Below are 21,732 nucleotides of genomic sequence, written 5' to 3'. Positions count from 1 at the left end.
CAACATACAATCTCCATTAAATTTTATTTCTTTCAAAATGATCACTGTATACATTCATTTTGCGTGTACATTTCAAAATAATAAACTGCATCTTATCTTTTTCAAAATCTCCATAAAACGGCTGTAAAATTTATTTTTAGTCTATGAAAGTCGCATGCTACAGTATTCATTTATATGGATCGAATCACCTATATTACAACCAATGTACTCATAAAATATCACGTGGGTATTTTAAATGCGTGTACACATTATTGTCACTCTTATTGTACAGTCACCTTCATTCGTAATTATTGTAAAATCCAACTGAAAATAATCGGATTACACCGGTGTATACATCATGTCTGGGTACGATCACGCGATATGGGTGTAATACAACACAACTTTATTCATTTGTAAACCTGCCTATGTTATACATATACCGGCAAAATTGAAAACCAAGAAACTTCGATAATTTTTTTCAACCGCTTGCAACCTGCAGATTATTATTACAAATCGCGTACCGGCCAATTGATAATGAGGGCAGGATAACGATAGTTTAATTGTGGAAAATTTATTTACGACAAAACCTGCAATATGTGTAATATTACATCAGACACTGCACTGCGCAAGGTCGTCGGGTATAAATAAACGAACGGGAGTACGGAGACGAAGACGAAGAACTGCGTTATTATCCTGTTCGAATCGAGGTAATTTAGCAACATCATACAGATGCGATTTCTGATGGGTCTGACGACACATGAATAAATGATCAAGAGAAAAGCAAAATGTAACGAGTACGAATAAATAAAAGTTGAAAAGTAAACTCAACGAAGACTATGAAAGCATCGAACAGCGCCCTCGGCATTTACCTGATTTAAAAAGAAATAAATTACAAAAAAAAAAAAGAAAAAGAACATTTACAAAGAAAATAACAGGCACAAATGTTTTTCTCTTCAACTTCAAGATGGGATAAGCTTATTTAGTTTCTTGTGACAAAGGATACGAACTGGAGAAATGTCTTACCCACAATGATCATATACATATGTATACAACCTTCTGTAAAAGTACGTCATGAGGAAAATCAGGTCGAGGAACGATAATTACAACTCGAGTAACGGATCCAGCGATCATTTTTCCTTACGGTGTCTATTTTTACGTATTTGTCTTTTTTTCAATTTCTTCATTCTTTTTGTCCATTCGTTCGTTTGTTTTACGATTCAGAAGACGGCTGAGTATGATACAAAAAAAAAAAAAAAAGTTCGAGCTCTATTCTCTCGTGTTTCTTGTAATATTTCGGAATCTATTGCGGGCTGAAGTAATTGATTGCACGGACTCAATTATTTCTACATCCATTGTCGACTCCATGAGCACTTTCAGTTTATTATAATATGTTAATCAGTATAATAATCCCCAGTCTGTATAATCCTTATATTATATTATATACAGTATAAGATTAAAGTTAATTTGTTTATAACTTTTAGTATGTATTTTTATCCCGACTTAATTATGGAAATTGTGAATGTGTCTCATAAAAGTTGACCACAAGAACGGACGAAAGAATAAATGGTAACATTTTTATATCGAAGGCAAGTTCCGTCAACGTATACATATGACACACGGTCAGTTCTTTGTAGTTATAATGATACAAGTAAGGCAAAAAACATTAATGAATAAATTTCCTTGATTATTCTACGACCTTCTCTAACTGTTTTCAATACGCCTATTGATTGATTAAAGTGTAGGTTTCGAAAATATTGCTTATTTAGAATTAAAAATACGAATTCAATCGAAAAGAACGCAATCGGTTATATGGTACGTATATGATGCACGCAATGAGACCAATTGACAGATTCAAATACCTAAGGATGAAAAATAAAAATCCGAGAAAAAGCTCGTGCCATACGGCGCGTGAAAAAGAGGCTTTCTTCTCACTTACATTAGATCGCCACCGTCAAGGACCTGACCTGGTAACCGGTTCACTTGTATTCGACCAGGAAGTACACCCATTGATTCGAAGGTGAAACCTGACCAGCGTGGACGATGCCCATGCATCCTTGTTTCAACTGGATAACTGATAAACAGTTCGAAAGTTGATGCTTTTGTCTGACGATAAATAGTAATAAATTTCATTACCTCCTATCGCACCTTGGGAAAACGGTCGATATAAATATCAACCATCAGTGTTCTAGTATCGGCCAATGACCTCTACGGGTATATGATGATATATGTTAATTGAAAGGCTTTTTGCGGCATTGTCAACAATTTACGAATAAACGTATGGTCGCCGTAGATTTGTACGGAGCAAAGAGCGGGCGGGAAAAGAGAAAAAGAAAAACAACAACAAAAAAAGGTCAGACTTGTATCGGGGCAGCGGTATGGCAACAGCAGCTGGTCCGATCGGGGCACGCGTCGTTCAACGGTCTCTGCAGCTGTCGGAAACCGAATGTATACAACCTACCCGCCATAAGTTCCATATACTGTATGGATGAATGAGGAATAATAAATAACAATTAATTCCTAAATAATAAGACGGCGGACTAGATAAATGAAAAAGAATTCGACTAATTTTGGCGAATTTACCCAGGAGAAAGTTCGTTGAACTTTGGTTTTCATGGGCAATAAATGAATAGATTTACAAAGGACAATTACGTTTCGGAGTTCCTAGAACGGACCGTAGAATCGTCGTACCCCCTTCGCCCTTGGGCCCCCGTCTATATATTCTATTTCTCTTTCACTCGACGTTCTCTATCCCGCCCTTGAAAGAGAATGAACCACCGGGCCCAGTATCGAATGTAACCCCGAACAACCCCCTGCGTATACAACGAAATTGTACGTAACTCACGCATGACCAACACACGCAGAGAGACCCTTAAAGCATCTGCTGCAACGGAATGGAAGGGACGACGAGGAGCCAGTCACGATCGAGACACCGTTGAACTTCGAAGAGTTTGTTTTCAAATTCCGTTGCATCGAGCAGAGGATTAGGTGGCTCTTCAATGTGAATCTACGTTAATCGGCAATAGTCTTTAAATAGTGATCAAAGTTTTTGAGAGGGTAAAAAGTGAATTTCGTTGTAACGTTGTTTTGTAATCGGGGAAATGTTTCTTTTTCAATCAATGAACAACGAAATAAACAGAGGATTGTGAAGGACACGCGAGCAACCCTTGATAAACTTTGTCGTACGACGGTGCGCCATGTGCCAGAAAAAATCACTCGATTTGATTACGCGAAAAATTTTACCGCAATTTTACGCAGCTTCTTGTGTAACGGTTTCTCTGGAAGTTTATAAAAAAATTTCTTACACAAGCAGCGTGTTTCTGATAGTGGTGAATAACTAGGTGGGACTATACACGATAGAAAAAGTAATAAAACGAAACGATGTCGGAATCCAGTGGCGATCCAGGCCGCGTACACGGATATACAAATCCATCATTTTGTCGTCAGTCGGAATTCATTTCCGATGAAAATAACGCCGATCTACCACCGCCGCTACAATTTCAGGGTGATGATCTTCCCCCACCACCACCGCCCATCCAGCAGCAGCATCATCAGCATGCTTACGGTCAAAGTAACCCGGTTTTTCATACCGCCGAGGAACCGGTGTCAAATTTAAACACCGTTGGCAAGGGTAGATACGTTTACCTTAGCGATGAACCGATAACTCAAATTCAAAATCAAATAACTCATCAAGTAAATCACAGAAGATACGGAAGCCTTCCCGTTCAACAAGAATTAGATCCCCAAATATCGAAATACGATTATATTCCCGAGGGTGAACCTCATCGGCAGCAACTCCTCCAACGTCACGGTTCGTCGAGGTACGCCTACATCCCTAGCCAACAAACGCAACAACAGCAGGTGCAATTTCAACATTGCATCGGCAGTTCCCCTCGTTCCATACCACCGGTCAACCAAGACGATACTCGAAGGTTAAACTCGACTCACCAAGTTCAAGTTGCTGTTGGAAGATACGCGGAGATACCAGTCGAACAGAATTTTTCAAGTCAAAAAATAATAAGTCACGAGAGGAATTATTCACCAGGACCTAATCAGTCGTCGACGTCGACGGCGCGGGGTGGGCATTTTGAACATCTTTGTTTTTGTTTTTTTGTTTTCAGAGAATCTGATTGACGTACCGAAAAACATGCTTTTTTTTCTTCTATTTTTCAAGGACGTTACGCGAGAATTCCGTTGCAAGAAGAAGATCCGCCGGCATTACCGGAGCGTAACGGAGGGTCGTCGGTATCGCCTCGGAACAATCCGGCGACCCAAAAACTCCACGAAATTTTAACAACCCCGAGGAAAGTCGGCAGATCAAGGTCGGAAGAGAGAACCCTTTCCCCGAAAAGACAACAACATATTCAAGGAAACAACGGCGGTACTCCTCAAAGAAGAGCTCTAACCCCCGGCAGTTCTCCTTCAGGTAATACCCCGACAATTTTGTAGCAATGGCGCGAAATGTCTGTGGCAATGGGAAAAACTTGATCTCGTGACCTGTTCACACGATAACGATGACCACCTTGTCCCTCGTTCACCAGGTCGTACGTTGAGCCCAGGACCTCGCATAACTCCTCAAGGAACACCGCAGGGTCGCACATTTTCGCCAAATCATCCGCAAACTTCGACGCCAAACAAAGATCAGCCGTCGGCGAGACGTTGTTTGCCGTTAACGGAGTTAACATCTTCCTCGATGAATCGTGGCGGTCAAGATCAGCAACAACAGTCGGTCTGTCCAGCTAGTAACTGCGGACGTCTTCGATACGTTGGTACCGCGCCTGTTGATTTGACAGAGTTATCTCGTTGCGAACCACCCCCGAGATACGCATATCTGGATGGTCCTGGACCGGAATCCGTGCCGATGATCTGCAGTTCCCCCAGATATCAAGTGGTCCCGACATCCGATATGCAAAAACGGACAGGATACCAGAGCGTTGAAAGCGCTTTCGTAGCAAGAACCGCAGTCGTAAGTTGCTGTTTTCTTTTCAATCATTTATTTTTGTCTTCTTTTTCGTTTTTTCACGACACTTTGACCGATCAACGAATCTTCAGGTACCGCCTCTATCTCCGCCGAACAGCGACGCCAATACAACCTTGGCGAGTGGACTTGATAAAAACGAGCGTAGAAACGCCCCCTTGCTTTTAATCCTCGTCGGCGTTTTGACCTGTGGATTATCTCTCTACTTATCCTGGACTCAAGGACGAAGGTGGGTGTTTCAGTTATTCCGAAATCCAGAATGTCCTTGAATTTGAAGTCTTTTCCGATAATTTTGAAAAAACTTTTTACAAAATTTCCGGGGTACCCCATTTTGCCCCGCCTTCCCCCACGTGACATCCAAGAGTCGGTCCGTTAGGCCCTTTTGGGAATATATTTTTTATTTAAAATTGTGTTTTGTTTTTTTTTTAATTTCAGGTACTATTTCGACAGTGCGGCCGGTTGCGGAGCATGCTGCGCACTAGCAGGGGCGTGCAGAAGTTTGAAACGTACATGGACGGGATTCGGATTAGCAGCATTATCTGCATTAAGTTGCGCAGGACTTTTGTTACTCGCTTTAACAGCGCCTCGTTCCGGGACACCACTTCACGATGTTACAGCTGGTGCGTTGTGCGGAGTATCCCTTTTGGGCGCTGCCCTAGCTCTACTCGCTCTGATAGCTCCGAGATGTGACCTTGGTCGTCACAGACGCGTCCATTCTTGGATACCGAATTTTTCTCCCTAAATGATAATGAGGAAATGTGCGAAAAAATGAAGTAAAGGCAAAAAAAAAAAAAAAAAAATATCGAAAAAACTAACAACAAGAAAGACAATACCAAAATAATATATTATAGAGTTTAAATGCTATTGTATCTCTATTATGACGACACAATTATTGTACTGTATGCATATAATACTATTAATTCAGATAATTTGATTAGCTATTTATATTAGTAATAAAAAATTGACGGTATATTTGAATATTTGATAATAAGAAATTAAATATATAAAAACATGTATTTAATTATATTATGAAATAAATAAGTTTTTTATTAGTCAAGCGATTGTAGAAGAGAACACACGAATGAGCATCCTATCACACGATTCTTCCTTATCAATTTTCATTATATTTGCGGTGTCCTGGCCAGCAGTGACGCACAGGATGTTGGTGGTAGTAATGTGTATGCAGGAAAAATCTGAAAAAAGAGAAAAAGACCGATGTCAGTTCGCTTATCAAGTCCAGGGAAGCGGTCATATTGCAATAACGTACCGTTGAAATATTATCAACGCAAGCTTTTTACTCTTCACCATTCAACCGTCTAGTATAATAGTAGCAATCGCCGAAATTCATTTCAAATTTTAATCAGTTGTCTTCGTTCTCGACGGTCGAAACCAACATAGAATCGAACTGTATCTACATCGGTGTTCGTTGTGATTTTCCGTTAACTGTGACTGCTTAAATAATGGATTCGCATAATTGTTGATGAGTCGAAGAAAGAATGAAATAAAGATGTTAAAAATAAGTGGGATAAATATGAAATTTTATCATTTTTGCGGAATCACAGCCGTAGCGGTATTATTTTCTTTTTTTGCAAAGAAGTGTAACGGCGAGCTGATCGTCATTGGTCGTTTGACAAACGAGCAGAAATCAACGGAGGGAAGAAAAATCTTTTGCATATCCGACGACGACGATGCTGCACTTGTTTGGAGTGGACCGGAAAATGAATTTGACGAATCACAAACTACCGGTAAATTTATTAGTGCGAATAATATGATACAATAATAATGGGTTTGAAGAAACATGAGTAGATATAAATGAATGAAGTCTAAGATTTGGATTGTTTTAACAAAATATAATCGAATAATTAAATGCATGGATTTTTATGAATATGCTTCTTCAGATTTCGTCTGGACAAAATCTAATTATCCCTTCGCGTGTCAATTCCAAAACTCGACCGACTGTTCTTTGAAATGGGAAGAATCGGAACATTGGAGAACCGTTAATTCCGGCGAAAACCCAATGCTGCCTGTTCTCGATTACAGATGGGAAAGTAAGTAATAGGCAATCACTTTTTAACTCGATATATTTATCAACGGACAGATAATAGTTACTGCGATAACTGTGATGCGACGTTTTCCAGGTTTCCACGAAATCGTCGGTCGTAATTTTATAAATAAGCAACGATACATCCCCTTAGGCGAAGTGAAGAGATCTTTTGGGGAGATCGTGTTTTCTGTGCGTGCTTCTAAGGATGTACATGTATTTATTTGCGAAAAAGAGGACCCTGAAGAAGGTCCTTGTTTTTGGATGATAATCGGTGGTTGGATAAACACGCAGTCTGCTATTCGAAGTTGTGCGAAAGGAGCAAATCCGTGGGACCAAACTCTGAGCGGTGGAATTTGTGAAGACATAAGCTTCGACAAGAAGGTACCGTACAATCACGAGGACCCCTTTCAAATTCATCATTTTTCCATCAAATGAAGCGTAAATATTTCTGCCCCAGTATTCACGTGATATTGTCAGTCCATACGAATGGCGAACGTTCAGGATTAATTACAACGCTAATGAGAAAAAGATAGAAATTTTCAAAGGTACTGACAAACAGCCATTTCTACAAGGAAATGTCCCTGAATGGTATGACGTTAACAAGGTATCGTTCAGAAGTGGTAGCGGATCACGAACTCGATTTCATTTTTGTGAGTACACACACCGAAATGGAGAAATTAGTTGAAAAAAATTGAGCTGAAGATCAATATTGTCCTATTCCATTTTGCAGACAATTATATCCAAACAACAGAAGACAATGCGGTAATATCATCCAAACAATTTGTTCAGAGTAGTAATAAATTTTGCGTCAAATTGTTCGTCGGTCTTTGCGTTCACTGTAGTCTGATTGTCAGACTGGTAGAGATTCATTCGGGAATACATTACGAAGGTAGAATTTTTGGTAGTAAGAATAATACTTTTAACGAGCTACTAGATTGGCGAACAGCAAGAATGGAGTTTATAATGGCGAATACAAATTCCATTCGCGTAAAATTAGAATTGGTCACAGAACTGAATAGAGACAAAACCGACAAGGGCTACTGGGCAATCGATAGATTGAGATTGTGCAAATCAGATGGTGAGTTCTAATATCGTTGAAAATTACATAAATAATAATCAATGTGCAACAGCAACCGAGGTTTCCATTCACAGCAACCATTACCACAAGATCGTCGACTCTGACGATCAAGCAAGTGAAAAAAGGGAACGTCGCCCTGAACTGGAATAAATTAACGTGTCAAAATTTGTTCAGGCACGAAGTAACTCGTACGGACTCCACGTCAATCTATCGGGACACCAGCAGTGAGTGCGAATGATTTCAGTTAACCATGAGATTTTAGATCTGAAAATCGATTGAAATCTCGATTCATATTTTCTGTGCATTTGGTATAACTGAATAAAATAATTTTCATGTTTTTTCAGAATTGCCAGAATATTTGAAGGAACAAACAGAATTATGCGGGTCCTCGTGTCCTATCCTCGGCAAGGACTGGTGGCTTTGTAATCCCACCGGTTGCACATGCGATCGTGGATTCAAGGGAAAAAGTTGTAACGATGGTAAGCGAAAAATATCATTCAAATTTACCCGTTATTGCGATCAACGTGGTCAAAAATTTTATTTACAGAATGTAATAACGGATCCTATGGGTACAACTGCGCGAATTCATGCGAAACTTGTGATGGGAAATCTTGCGACAAGGTAACTGGATCCTGTAATGAACCCAAACCACGGCAAGTGGAGCTGTACCAGAGTCCATCAGGTCGTTTGATATTGAATACATTGAACATTCTCGTTTGACAGTTTAAATTATAACTTTGATAACCTAGATTATTGTTGTCTATTTTGGGATTAGCTATTTTCAAAACACCGGAGGTCACGACCCTGAATGATACTACAATCATGGTGTTGCAGTATGTGGATCTTACATTGTATTGGAACTGCCAAATAAGTGCCAATTTGAACGTACTGTCAAATAGCAATCCAAACTCATGGCAAACACTATATCCTCCGATAAATTTAAAACCGCCTTCGCGCTACTCTCTGGTAATCTCATTTGAAATTAATCAATGAATCTCTTTACTGGATAAATGAATTCGGTAAGCATATTTTAATTTCTAGGGACCAGAAAGCACTCGCCAGAATTTCTCAAATTATTATACTATAGTCATTGCGAATTTATTTCCAAACAAAAATTACAAGATCTTGGTAACTGGAAGCTGTGTCGCATTGAAAAAAAATAATAAAATATCAATTTTGACCAACGAGACTACTTTCTGGACAACCTGTGGAGGTAAGACATAAGAAGTCGTGAAAACTGTAGAACATGGAAAAAAAAATTATCTGGGGTCAGTTGTACGTCAAAGTTTATTTATCTTTGTCATATTCAGGAACATATCTTTTCAAAATAGAGCCTGGTGACACGTATTTAACCGTGTACAAACGCCAAATTACTGAAGTGAGATTATTAAATTATTTATCTTTGCAGTATCTAACCAGTTTTATGATTGTATTTGATAATTTATATTTTTCAGTGTGATGATGGAATTGACGCTACATACGAGATAAGCATACGTAAAGTAGGAACAAACTTGAGGCATCAATCGCTTCCAGCCAATTTCCCAGTAAACTTAACTTACCCACCGTTAGATCCATTCTCAGAGTACGAGGTTTCGATAGCAGACTCAACTGATCTGGAAAACAAGTTGTTCGAAGCCATAGTCCGTACGCTCGAAGCAGGTGGGAATTAATACGAGAATATCAAATTAATGTGACTATACGATGCCTAATCAATTGTTATGGCGTGCAAACTTTGATATATGTTAATTAATTTTATTAATTCATCTCGTTACAGCTCCTGGTAACATTGCAAAATTTAACGCTACGCCAACCAGTAGGACGGTAAAACTTGAATGGGAACCTCCAAAAAAAAAGAACGGAATACTGAAAGGCTACGAAGTTTCGTTAGAGGTATTGAAAGTGATAGGCGCTGCTCACGACACTCTTGACTCATAATGTGAAAAATGCATCGTCTGATATCATTTCCACGTGTTTAGATGGTCACTTTGCTGGGTTGTAAGGAATTAAAAAAGGGCACGCCTTTGAAAGAAGAAGTGATTCGCAAAACTGTTCAAACCCCGAGTGTAACATTTGCGAATTTGCATCCTTACGCAAGATATAACGTTACCCTAATTGCGTTTACATCGAAACCTGGCGAACCTTACTTGGATGAATTTGATACATCTCCAACGGGTGGGTATCTAAGCATGGAAAAAGGTTCGTAGAACGAGGAATCTATACCGCTACTTTACCTTTTCCAGATACTCCAACAGCAAAATTCAGCAATTTCAGATTCGTAAACAATTTCACTGAATTGGCCTGGGCTCCACCTGAGGATTGCACGACAATATCGGGACCGTTGGGGGCTGCTATCCTGTTTTTTAACAGTAGCGATTCCATGGAACAATCGAAAACTGTCCGAAGATCAGATTACACGTTGAATTTGCGAACTTTAAATCTGATTGCTTTCACGAACTACACTGTTCGTCTTTATGCTTTGAGGAATTGGAATTCTGCACAGAACCCACGTATATACCAAAGTCTAAGTTGGAGGACACCGGCACAAGGTAATGGAAGAAAAATCTAACAAAGCTTCAACAATAGCTGAAAAATTTTCAAACATGCCCAGATTTTCAATTTCATGTTTCATTGCAGCTCCACCGGCGGTGACAAATTTGACAATTTTCGATGTTGATCCGGAATCACGTACCATTTCCCTAAGATGGTTACCACCTGTGCCCTCGAATGGCGAGCTTGAGTCTTATGCGATATATTTGGACTCACGGTGGGTGTCGGTGTGGAATGAAACCGTTTCGGAAACAAGCATCATATGTCAACTGGGGGAAAATTTCGTGTGTGCCAAAGACATAAAAATTTTCGCGAATAATTATAAGGTATGTGAATATTGCTATTGGGAAAGTCAATTTGCACCCACTAACTTTCCGCATGGAATGATAAAAGGTATTTATTTTATTATTTATTTATTCATTTATTTTCTTTCGTATTTTAGTTGGAGGTATGCGCGAAAAATAACGGTGTCAAAGACTTAGGATGTACGCAGCCCATCCAGGTGAAAACGGCTGTAGCTTGGAATGCAAGTAAGTGAATAATGCAAAACTTCTAGAATGATTTCGATTGAAGTGTCAGAGTAGATTTCAATTATCGGGATTGTTTAGTATCGTTGATATTGTACGTGAAAAATAAATTGACACTTTAATGGCGAATATGATCGAATTATCGTTGGACTCTTCATGTTTTCAGAACCTGCTCAACCGAGAAATTTTCTAATTAAACCTTCGATTTCTGGAATCGTAAACTTGCAGTGGGAGCTTCCAACGTTTAGTAAAAAGAAGATCAAAGGATTTAAAATTATTTATCAATTAAGCCAAACAAAACTTTTGATGTACAGCGCAAATGATACATCTGTAACAACATTATTAGAAAGACAGGACCGAGAGTACGAACTACATCTTAAGCCATCTAGCGAATACAAGATTTCCCTGTTCTCCACTAATCAAGACATTCAAAGCAAGGTGGTTGAAACATCGTTTTGGACACCAACAGCCATTGCTTTTGCAGATGAAAAAGAATTACAAGTTAGCCACAACGGAACACTGATTAATGTTCAGATTCCAGAAATAGCGAACATAACTAAAAGTGCAGAGCTTAAGGTGATCGTCAACGGCCCAATAACTTGCGAAGCTCATTCACCGGTAACTTCGAATAGCAACCAGACGAGTGTAATGCGATTAATCGCTGTCAGTTGTAGCGTAAGTCAGACGTTTCTTCCAATTTCTTCTTGTCTTCTACGTAGTTTCGTCTGTTTAGTTACCGTGGCGAAGACTCATTCTAGTTTCCTTCTAGGCTGAAAATTTCAACGCAAAACAGCTGACAATTGGCGGGAGCAAACCTATTGAAAACGCTGGTTCAAAGTGCCATTTACATTACGGCGAGTCCTACACGGTCGAATTCAAAATTGAAGATGAAACCGTTGACTACGTTAAAAAATCGCTGAAAATCAATCTAATCGATTGCGACCAATCTGAAACGGGATCTAATCTCACCTGGTTGATCATCTTACCGATATTGGTAATCGGCCTCACGATACTTTACTTCTGGAACAGGTAAGCCGATTCCTCAGGAGGATGGAGGTTTCATCCAGTATTAATATCCTTCGAACATTTAACGATGTGTATACTCGAAATGATGTTCATTTTTCGAAAACTCGAGTATTATTTTATAGAAAAAGACGAAATACCGTAGTACGCACAAGCACTCACGACGATATCCCGCTGTCAAAGACGATGTTGACGACGGATATCTCGGCATTGAATGATTTAAAAATTGAGTCATCGCCGCCTTACGATGCTCAAGAGCAGCAAATGTCGACTTCATACTCCGCCCCCGACGTTGTTCCTCACAGCTCGAACTCCAGTCACATAAAAGTCAAAGCATTCGAAGAATACGTGAAGGAATGTATCAGCAAAAATCTCCTGGATCCACAGTACGCGGTGAGCAACTCTTGTGTTAAAATTGCACGTGGTTTGTCTAATCGCAAAAAATGTGACCAAAATAATAACACGATGCTTTTTCTTATGTATATTCAGCTGTACGAGCGCGGTCTTACGAAAAGCTACGAGTATGGACGATTACCACCTAACGTATCGAAGAACAGGTACAAAAATCTGACTGCATGTAAGTAATCTTCACCGATCGCCCGTCCTTTCATTTATAAGAGAATAGCGTTAGTCTCATTTTATTCAAATATTTTCCCACCGACAACTAATTTTAGATGATGAAAACCGAGTCGTCCTCGACAAACTACCCGATGATCCCTATTCCGACTACATAAATGCGAGTTATATTCAGGTACAAGAACAAATAAGACAAATATTAACGTTCGCGTCGAAGGAACCTTCATCGATGGAATTTTACACTAAAATTTCAGGGTTTCCAAAATCAAAGAGCGTACATAGCCACGCAAGGACCTAAGCCGAACACGGTGATAGATTTTTGGAGAATGATATGGCAAGAGGAAGTCCGCGTGATTTGCATGTTAGCAAATATAATCGAGAACGGAAGAATAAAATGCGAACAATACTGGCCGGAAATTGGAAAAAAGTTGAAATACGGCGAAGTTTCGGTATCGAATACCAACCACGAAGTATTTGCCGACTACACATTCAGAACCTTTCAAATAAGTCTTGCTGGAGACAAGCGCAAGGTATAACGCCGATTGATTGTCAACTACCGCATGTAGCGTACAAAAATTATTCCACTCGCAGTGACCACGTTATTCATATTTAGGTCATGCATCTCCATTACACGGGATGGCCAGATCACGGGGTTCCCACTTATTCTCAGTCTCTCGTTGCGTACCTGAAAAAGCTACGAGCAACGCGTGTTGGGAATGGACCGGTGGTCGTTCACTGTAGCGCGGGTGTTGGCCGAACGGGAACGATAATTTTATGCGACATATGCCTGAAACAAGCTGAAACAGACGGAGTGATTAAATATATTTGACAGAAGCGTTACTGACCGTTGATCGTAAAATTTCGGGGTCGAGTATTAACTGAAGCCGAATCTTTCAGGTGATCGATGTCCCTGAGGTAATGATGAATTTACGCTCAGGTCGCGCTAACATGGTCGACAACGAACAGCAGTACCTGCTGGCTCATCTCGTTATCTCGGAAAGCATGCATCCTGAGAAAACGCAAATTCCATGTTCTGACAACTTGCCGCAGGAATTGAAAAAACTGAAGAAGAATTTGCAATCCGACATACAGAGGCGAGTATACCCGTCTCCGATTGAAAACAAAGCGAACTTGACAATTACGATACGATTCCCAACAGATTGAATGGCGCCGTTTGGCGAGACCGGGCACTGCACTCTTCGGTGTTAACCGACCGACCAGATGAGGCGTACATAGAGGCGAGAAACAGACATTCGCCAATCGAAAACAATCAATTCAACATCGTGGTGGTTGATGGTGTGAAAAATAAAGGGCAATACCTCGCCTCAAAATTACCATCTTCGAAAACTCTGGCCCAATTCTGGAAGCTAATATATGAGCAAGAAATCGAACTAGTAATAATGCTGCAACGACCGAACACTGAGGATCGTGTTAGTAATATTAAAATGTTTTTGTGATGGTAACTTGAAATTTTTCAATGAAAATTTTCCTTTCACAGATGTACTGCGAGATTTTGCCAGGCGAATATATTTTAACTCCCGCACCGAACCTACAATTGGAAACCATTGCGAGATCCGATGATGAGGAACATTTTACAATGGACAAACTAGTGCTGACGGATTCCTCCGATGTACGTATTATAGCGAACGAGTGTATCGTCGTTTTGAAGATATGGCAAATCCCTCTACGCTCGTTACATGAAAATTTTCACGAATTTGGCGTTTTTTTTTCCATTCAGCCCAACCTGGAAACTCGGCGAATTTCGGTGCTTTCGTGTAAGGGATGGGAACCAGGAAGAGATGGAGCGCCGCCGCCGCCCGCAATTTTAGTGTCTCTTTGGATGGTTTCGGAAAAAATACCACGAAAAGCAGGTCCAGCCGTGGTACTTTGTCAGTAAGTGAATGTAACATGGGACGCTTACTAGACGAAGGTCTTGATCTGAGTTTTATTTCCAAAGATATATATTTTTATTTTTTTTTTGCAGGGATGGAATTACGGGTTGCGGTCTCTATCTGGCGCTGAGTTTCCTTCTTGAACGAATGGCTGTAGAAAGAGAATGTGACATCATTTCCGCCGTAAGAGCAGTTCGACGATTTAAACCAGAATTTGTGAGATCTGTGGTAAGTTCTTCTTTTTTCCTTAGCAGTTATCTTGGACATAAGCTTATTCATCAATTATTACCCCTAGGAACAGTTCAACTACTTGTACGATGCAGCACTCAACTATCACGAAAGTTTCCAGACCTACGCGAATTTTAGTTGATCTAAAATCACGAGATTCTACATTATCTTGTATACACCTAGTGGCCCGAGACAACCAGCCACTTTAAAATGACTATGAAGTCTGAAGATACCAACGAGTTCTGGGGGGAGGGGAGATCTTAAAATTCCGGAAATTAAATAAAAGTTTCGATCTTTCGGTTTTCAGAAGACAGAAACGTTCGATTAAATTTCACGCGTTCAGCTTTTATTCCGAACTTACGCGTGAATTCGGTTGGTTTTTCTGTCCGACTACCATTTTCAATAGGTTTAATATTTCAGCATGGCCATGCAGTTGATGTTTTACATGTTTTTTGCCTGCATACACTGTAAACCATCCCATACTGATATAGCTATACGATATAATGTATCAATGATTAAATTGGTATACTACCATACAAACAAAAGATTCATTCATTTGAAAAAAAAAACATTGCAAAATTTCAAATCATCCACGTGGCAAGATAAACAGTATGTATGGGTTCAAATTATAATACATAAATCTACAATTAGAGAATAGAAAGTTTTTCAACAGTAATTATAGTATTTAATAATGATGAAAGCTCAACGATCTTCGTGAGGCAGGCAGATGTGTACAAACTTCACGACTTGTTCAATTTCAACCCTTAACGTGCTCGACCAGTACGTCTTGTGACGCTTACCGACTGACGTCAAGTCGCTGAGTGTCTTAAAAATCTTCAACGTTACTAATCTTTTTGACAGATGGCGTACAAAATTGTTATTCAACTTTGTTCATGATTGAAGCGAGCAAATAAGTTCACCTTACGCCGCACTGAGTGCTCGTCGTTTTGAGTGTTTTCAGCATAAAAAATATTCATCCAACAGGAGAAATTTCAACATACGTGATCGTGTTTCTTGTTGGAGGATAATAATTGTCGGTTTTAGTTCTTGTTCATTTTCTAAAGTGATTTTTTGTGGTCGATAGTTCATCGGACATTTCGATGAAAAAATCGAAATAACGAACGGACAATAAACTCACTCCTGGAAAAATCAGCAGGTACGTACAATATTCCAATTCATTGATTTCCGAAGAAGTTTCAGTAATCAAGACACTTGAAACCCATTCGCCCTTTAAAAATTAAATCCTTTACACAACGTGGGATTGAATGCATCTGTGGACCAGAGTCTTGGGATCTGTCTGCACAAATTAATCAATTCAATTTTCGATTGTTATATGTTATTTTTTTCATCTATTCTTAAAGGTAATTAGTTGAATTTTTGAGCGCTATTCTAAGGCACTCATGTGTAGGTGTTTGTTTGTCTTCCACGCTTCACTTATCTCTGATTTTCTGTTTCGCATTTTTGAATTTGAAAAAATTCGGTAGGCATTTATTTCACCGCCGTATCCACCGATCGATTATCAAATTGCCATGTACTTATTATGTATCAATCATCATATTTTCCGCTATTTCAGAATCGTCTACAGAGGTTATCTCTATCAGCTGCTCTACGCTTACAATTAGGTGTATCAAACGACTGCTGGTGGTTATTACATAAGTCCTTGCAGAGCGCGATAAACCGACCGCTGCAAATCCTCCATTTCTGCATTTCTGAGGTCAGTCTTACCGCGAGTTTTTAAATGTATAACTTACAATTGTTTTATTCATTCTTGTCAGTAAAAATAATAACATAGCGATCGTTTGAAAAAAAATATCTAAATAATTCACAGACGTTGGAATTTAGTTATCAGTGTCCCAAAACGCGCCCAGTATTTTATCTGCAACATTCTGTTATCACGTCTTACGAGTGAAAAAACACAAACGAATGAATTATAAGTAAAATACATCAAACGAGATAACAGACCCAACTTTTCCATGAAACCGTTAAATTAATTCGGTTTCGAATTCTGACATCTATCAATTCATTTTCAAACTGTTTATGAATTTACGAACGTCTACTTCAAATATTATGACACTTCACCTCCAATATTGACAACTTATCTGTAAAATGGGGCTGCAGACTTGCGATTCATGCCGTCATATAATCAAGATTTTGTATTATATGCGACAGTAGACTATAAAGTTAGTTATGTTCTTGGTAACCATCATCTTTTATGCCCTCCGCAATAGGACATGAAATGTATCTAGATGCCTCCATCTGAGTTACAGTGAACTACGTAATGATCTTCTGACTCCGTTATCGTCATGAGTTAAATTGTAGTGTAATAAGTATGCCTATTGTTGGATCACTTTACTACCCTTATACGTGGGGATATTTTATCGAATCAACGTTTTGAACACAAAATGAATCTGAGAGGATTGGACGAAGGATAAAAAAAAAAAGCAGTGATTCTCTACCGAGTCATGAGAGCTGTTAGACTCGTTGCATAGGAGATGTAAAAAGGGCCGTGCCGACTTGTCAGTAGTTTCAATATTCAAGTTTCACCATATCTGCAATCGTCTGTCTTGGACGATCCTGAAACAAAGCATATAGGTATACCTATACTATAAGAGGCAAATTGTAAATTGCTGTCAAGTCGGGCCACGGTCGTATCATTTGCGTTAGTTAAACGTAATTGGTAGGCTGAATGCTGAAAAGTACCGAGCAGCGCGTGTCAGCACCGGATCGCGTAGATGTTTTACGTTACACTTCATGCAATTGAAGTACAGAACTTTATCTTGTTCATTTCTTGTGTGTAGTATGCACCGCATAAGTATGGGTATAGCTACAACAGTAAAAATTTATTGTCCCACGTTGCCTATCAGGCGCTATGATTGTTTTTTGTATGCGATAAAATTGTATGTTCATCATCCGTATCACGGTAAAAATTAATCTTATATGCACACTAAAAAAACAAACAAATATGAATAAACTTCAACAGCTATAAGTTATGGGAACTAAAAGATTGAGAGAAAATTGAAAATTTAAGTTACGTGAAAAAACTGTGATTATTTTATCGTCGGAGATCACGCGTCAGTGTCATTATATTTGTTTGCAATTGGATGATTTCACGTCGCTTCAGCTCTAAAACGATTAAATCTTAAAGACGGAAGAATAATACTGTGAAATACCAGGGCAAAATCGGTTCACAGATGCGATAACAATGAGAATTGATACTACTTCATCAGAATAGTAACAATGAAAGAAAAAGAATAATTTTCCAACAATCGACCGCAACGCAAAATGAAGTCAAGATATTTTCAGGGCGTCTCGGAAGCCGGCTGAACAGAAGATCGTCATTGGTATCGTTAAGGAGAAATAGAGGATGACGTCACGCGAGGCAAAAGAATTGAAAATAATTCCTCCGAAGAATTCTGCGATGCTCTCGTGGAAACCGAGACCAATATTGTCTCCGCAATTAACGGAACCTGTGCCCCTCGAGGACGTCTACATCGGCAAACTGAAAGATAGAAAAACTACCTCCAAAGCCATTCAAATGATTTCTACTGCCCGTCCGGGCTTTAGTCATCTTAAAAGATGCAATGGTTTTCGGTTACTTTTGGCACCGCTGATGAATGACGAAAGCGAAGATCAAAAATCACCAAAGATTATGTCCTCCGACGACTTGAGACGATCGTTGAACTCCAAGGGTTTTGACCTATCACTTTTAGAAGATGAGTTCGAGATTATCAAGGTGCCGAAAAGAGCAGCGAAAACTAAAATCCAGGCTACGAAATGCTCCGATATTTGGCCCGTCAATTTTCACCCTGATCCTCAATTAGAGGCGGTTATTTCTGGAGATATTTTCACGACTGAACAGCTTTGTAGGATTGAAATCCTCATGCGACTCGCTATAGAGGCCGCTAGAAGGGAATCCGTTGGGAACAGCGAGTGCAACGGAAGCGCTCTGGTCGTGAATCCAGAGAATGGCGAACCCTTGGTTCTGGCTTGCTCAAAAATCGATCAGCATCCGATGTGGCATGCGGCAATGCTGGCGATCGACTTAGTTGCCAAATCGCAAGGTGGAGGTACCTGGGATCTACATAAATCAAATTTAACAATTCGAAATCAATCGGAAACCGAACGGAAAAGACAGTCGAATAAGAACTCGCTGCTTTTTTACCCCCCGTCCTTAAGCGATATAGAATTTCCTTGCTCGGAAACGAAACTTCTCGAGGTAAAGGCGACGCGGAAGAACAAATGTTCTAATATTCCAAGAGACGACGAACACCGGGATACAACTGGGCCGTACCTTTGCACGAATCTTTGGGTTCTTTTGGTACAAGAACCCTGCGCGCTTTGTGCAATGGCTTTACTGCATTCTAGAGTTTCGAAAATATTTTACGGTATCCCTGGTGAGCACGGGGTGCTCGGGTCTAAAATTATGCTACATATCACACCGGGACTGAATCATCGGTATCAAGTTTGGTCGGGAATTTTGGAAGACGAATGCCGACGGGTTCGCAATGAAATAAAGGCCCGGGATTGCATTTAACATAAGTGAAATGTCAATAAGTACGACCAAACTTTATGAAAATTTTCGGAAAGATAAATCACTCGCTGTGTTCAACTTGAAAATTGACTCTTACTATACCTATACCTATACCTATACACGCGTAATTATAGGTAATGAACAATATTGAAAAAAGAGGATAAAAATCACGCTATACAGAATGTCACCGACCATTGGTTGAAGGCATTCAATTAAAAATTGTTGTCTCTTATGAGGATGTTGGTGGTGGTTGGCGTTCCATAATCAGTGACCCGCTGATTGACACCAATCTGCAAAATATTTAACATGTACGACTATACGACTGGTGATCATGGTCTAAGTCGCGGTAGTCGTCTTCTCTATAGCAAGGATAAAATAATTAACCGTAAGCCTTTGGTGTCTCACACGTTTTAATGATTCGAAGAAATGTTAATCATAAAAAAACAACAGAATTCCATTATAATTGTTCTATGTCATTTTCGTTTTTTTTTTTTTTTTGGTTTCTTCAGTTTCAGTTGCAGATTCGTATTCGCAGAAGTCTTGAACCCACCGACGTCTGTCGCCTTCCCCCTAAAAATAGGAAAGCCACATCACGCAACTCGACGTAAGCCATAAAGTGTTACTTTTTTTTCTTTCCTCTATAGAGGTAACTTGCCGTTAAAATCACCTGGAATGAAGATAGTGCTGTAAATATCTTCAAAAGTTAGAGATACGCTATCTTATACAATCATCATGATTGGAAAAATTTTCTCACCGTTCCATGTTGTATATTTGCAGAGAGGCTCTCGTAAATAAAGTAACAATAAATAAAATCAAAAATCAAATGGTAAAGGCGAAAATAATACAGAAAATAAAGGATTTACAAAACATAGAAAGAAGGATAAGAAAAATAAGTAAACTTCCTCGACGTTCGTGTTTTTTATTCGGAGTACAAAAGAAGACGTCTTTTCCGCGCGGTCGTTTCAGGCATTAGCGCTAAGTGATTTCAATCAATTGATAGTTCTGTTGGTTTGAAAGAGAGATGATTGCGATTGGTCCAGGGGTAAAACGAACCGCTTAGAGATTGGCCAACGCTTTTCTACGCGCGCGAGAGACGGTCAACATCGTCAGGATCGTTCACAGTTTAGATCACAAACGTCTCGCGACGTCTATTGGACTTATACTGAAAAATATTTTAGAACACATCCTCCGGCAGCATCTGATAAAATTAACGCGTACATATGTATCTCTGCATATACATAAAAATAGTTGAATATATAAATAAATAAATAAATAAATAAATCATGTAAAAAATTGAATGAATAATTGATAAATATTATAATAACCATTCCAATTGATTAATAAAGTTGTTACCAGATATTTTCGAGTCGCGCCAGAATTGAATAACTTGACGCATTACGCACTGCAGATTCGATGGTGCTATTGGTGTCAATTTCACCTTACCACTCAAAATTGGCCACCGATTAAATAGCAGTAAACATTAATTGGAAAAGATCTCAACAAAATCTGTGGGTTACCTGGAAGATTCTTTATGAATTCTTAAAGAAATCAAAACTAAATAAAACAAAACCAAACGGAAAATTAGAGGATTGACCACCGAAATTGAGCAGCAGCATGGGCAGTGTTTGAGCAGAGGGAAATAAAAATCGGAATATAAGAAGAACAATATTCATGATTTAGCTGCAAAATTTCTGCTATAAATCAAAAAATTTAAAGCGCGTCGTGAATGTCGTGAATACACGGTTGATTCGAAATAATTGATGAATAATTTTTTGTAAGGAAAGTGAGCTAGCCACTAAAACTCTGGTCTAGAAAGACCAGAAAGTCATCTTTCTTCACCCGTAGAATTTATTGGATTATCTGATCGCCATGGAGCTGAAGATTTTGAAAATGTGGTGACAAGGCGACAGGCAAAAGGCCTCTAGTGACCCAGACACTCTCTTGTGTGTGAGCCATAGTAACTTAATAGAAAAAAAAAAAGGAAAAAAAAAAGAAAAAAAACTTACGCATACATATACTTCTCACGTCCCGAATCTTCCCCTTGGAAAATTGGAAGATTCCTTGTATAGTACGAATCTGAAAGGATCGCAAGAAAAATAAATAAATGACCCCGCCTCGAAAGTACAGGAGGACTAAGGAAAGGATCATCTGAGAAAGTTTATAACGCAATCGATCGATCGATCGATTAAAGATCAGCTAATAAATACGGAAATACAATTTTATTTTGAATTTTTATTTTTGAAACGTAAAGCACAAATAAAGACAACAAAAATTATTCGACAAAAATGCAAAGAAGCCAAGGAGTTGCGATGGTTTTCGAGGACGTATTCAG

The 21,732-nt window shown here is 39.1% G+C and overlaps 3 protein-coding genes across 3 annotated transcripts; all 3 read left to right on the top strand.

Annotated features, from left to right (window-relative positions):
• Positions 1-2,908: 2,908 nt before the first annotated feature.
• Positions 2,909-6,011, top strand: LOC105689294. Its single transcript, XM_020854299.2, has 5 exons — positions 2,909-4,054; positions 4,151-4,402; positions 4,518-4,942; positions 5,029-5,183; positions 5,390-6,011. The coding sequence occupies exons 1-5, from the start codon at positions 3,358-3,360 to the stop codon at positions 5,694-5,696; spliced, it is 1,836 nt and encodes a 611-aa protein (XP_020709958.1). The 5' UTR covers positions 2,909-3,357; the 3' UTR covers positions 5,697-6,011.
• A 129-nt stretch (positions 6,012-6,140) lies between these two features.
• Positions 6,141-21,612, top strand: LOC105689494 (receptor-type tyrosine-protein phosphatase delta-like). Its single transcript, XM_012406535.3, has 33 exons — positions 6,141-6,699; positions 6,853-7,002; positions 7,093-7,379; positions 7,456-7,648; positions 7,729-8,076; positions 8,151-8,300; positions 8,421-8,555; positions 8,624-8,758; positions 8,852-9,042; positions 9,118-9,289; positions 9,387-9,454; positions 9,531-9,735; positions 9,851-9,966; positions 10,053-10,248; positions 10,317-10,622; positions 10,711-10,949; positions 11,066-11,153; positions 11,317-11,825; positions 11,920-12,179; positions 12,299-12,566; positions 12,663-12,750; positions 12,848-12,924; positions 13,004-13,279; positions 13,363-13,560; positions 13,647-13,843; positions 13,909-14,179; positions 14,248-14,379; positions 14,488-14,642; positions 14,734-14,869; positions 14,937-16,025; positions 16,443-16,583; positions 19,910-20,004; positions 20,178-21,612. Exons 1-30 carry the CDS (start codon positions 6,435-6,437, stop codon positions 15,009-15,011), a joined length of 5,886 nt encoding a protein of 1,961 aa, XP_012261958.2. The 5' UTR covers positions 6,141-6,434; the 3' UTR covers positions 15,012-16,025; positions 16,443-16,583; positions 19,910-20,004; positions 20,178-21,612.
• LOC105689378 (probable inactive tRNA-specific adenosine deaminase-like protein 3) lies at positions 18,234-19,403 on the top strand. Its single transcript, XM_048651228.1, has one exon. It carries the CDS (start codon positions 18,234-18,236, stop codon positions 19,401-19,403), a length of 1,170 nt encoding a protein of 389 aa, XP_048507185.1.
• Positions 21,613-21,732: the final 120 nt, after the last annotated feature.

This window comes from Athalia rosae, chromosome 2 (assembly GCF_917208135.1).
Source record: "Athalia rosae chromosome 2, iyAthRosa1.1, whole genome shotgun sequence".
NCBI lineage: Eukaryota > Metazoa > Arthropoda > Insecta > Hymenoptera > Athaliidae > Athalia > Athalia rosae.
The sequence above is the reverse complement of the archived record's forward strand: the minus strand, read 5'-3'. Positions and strand labels throughout refer to the sequence as shown.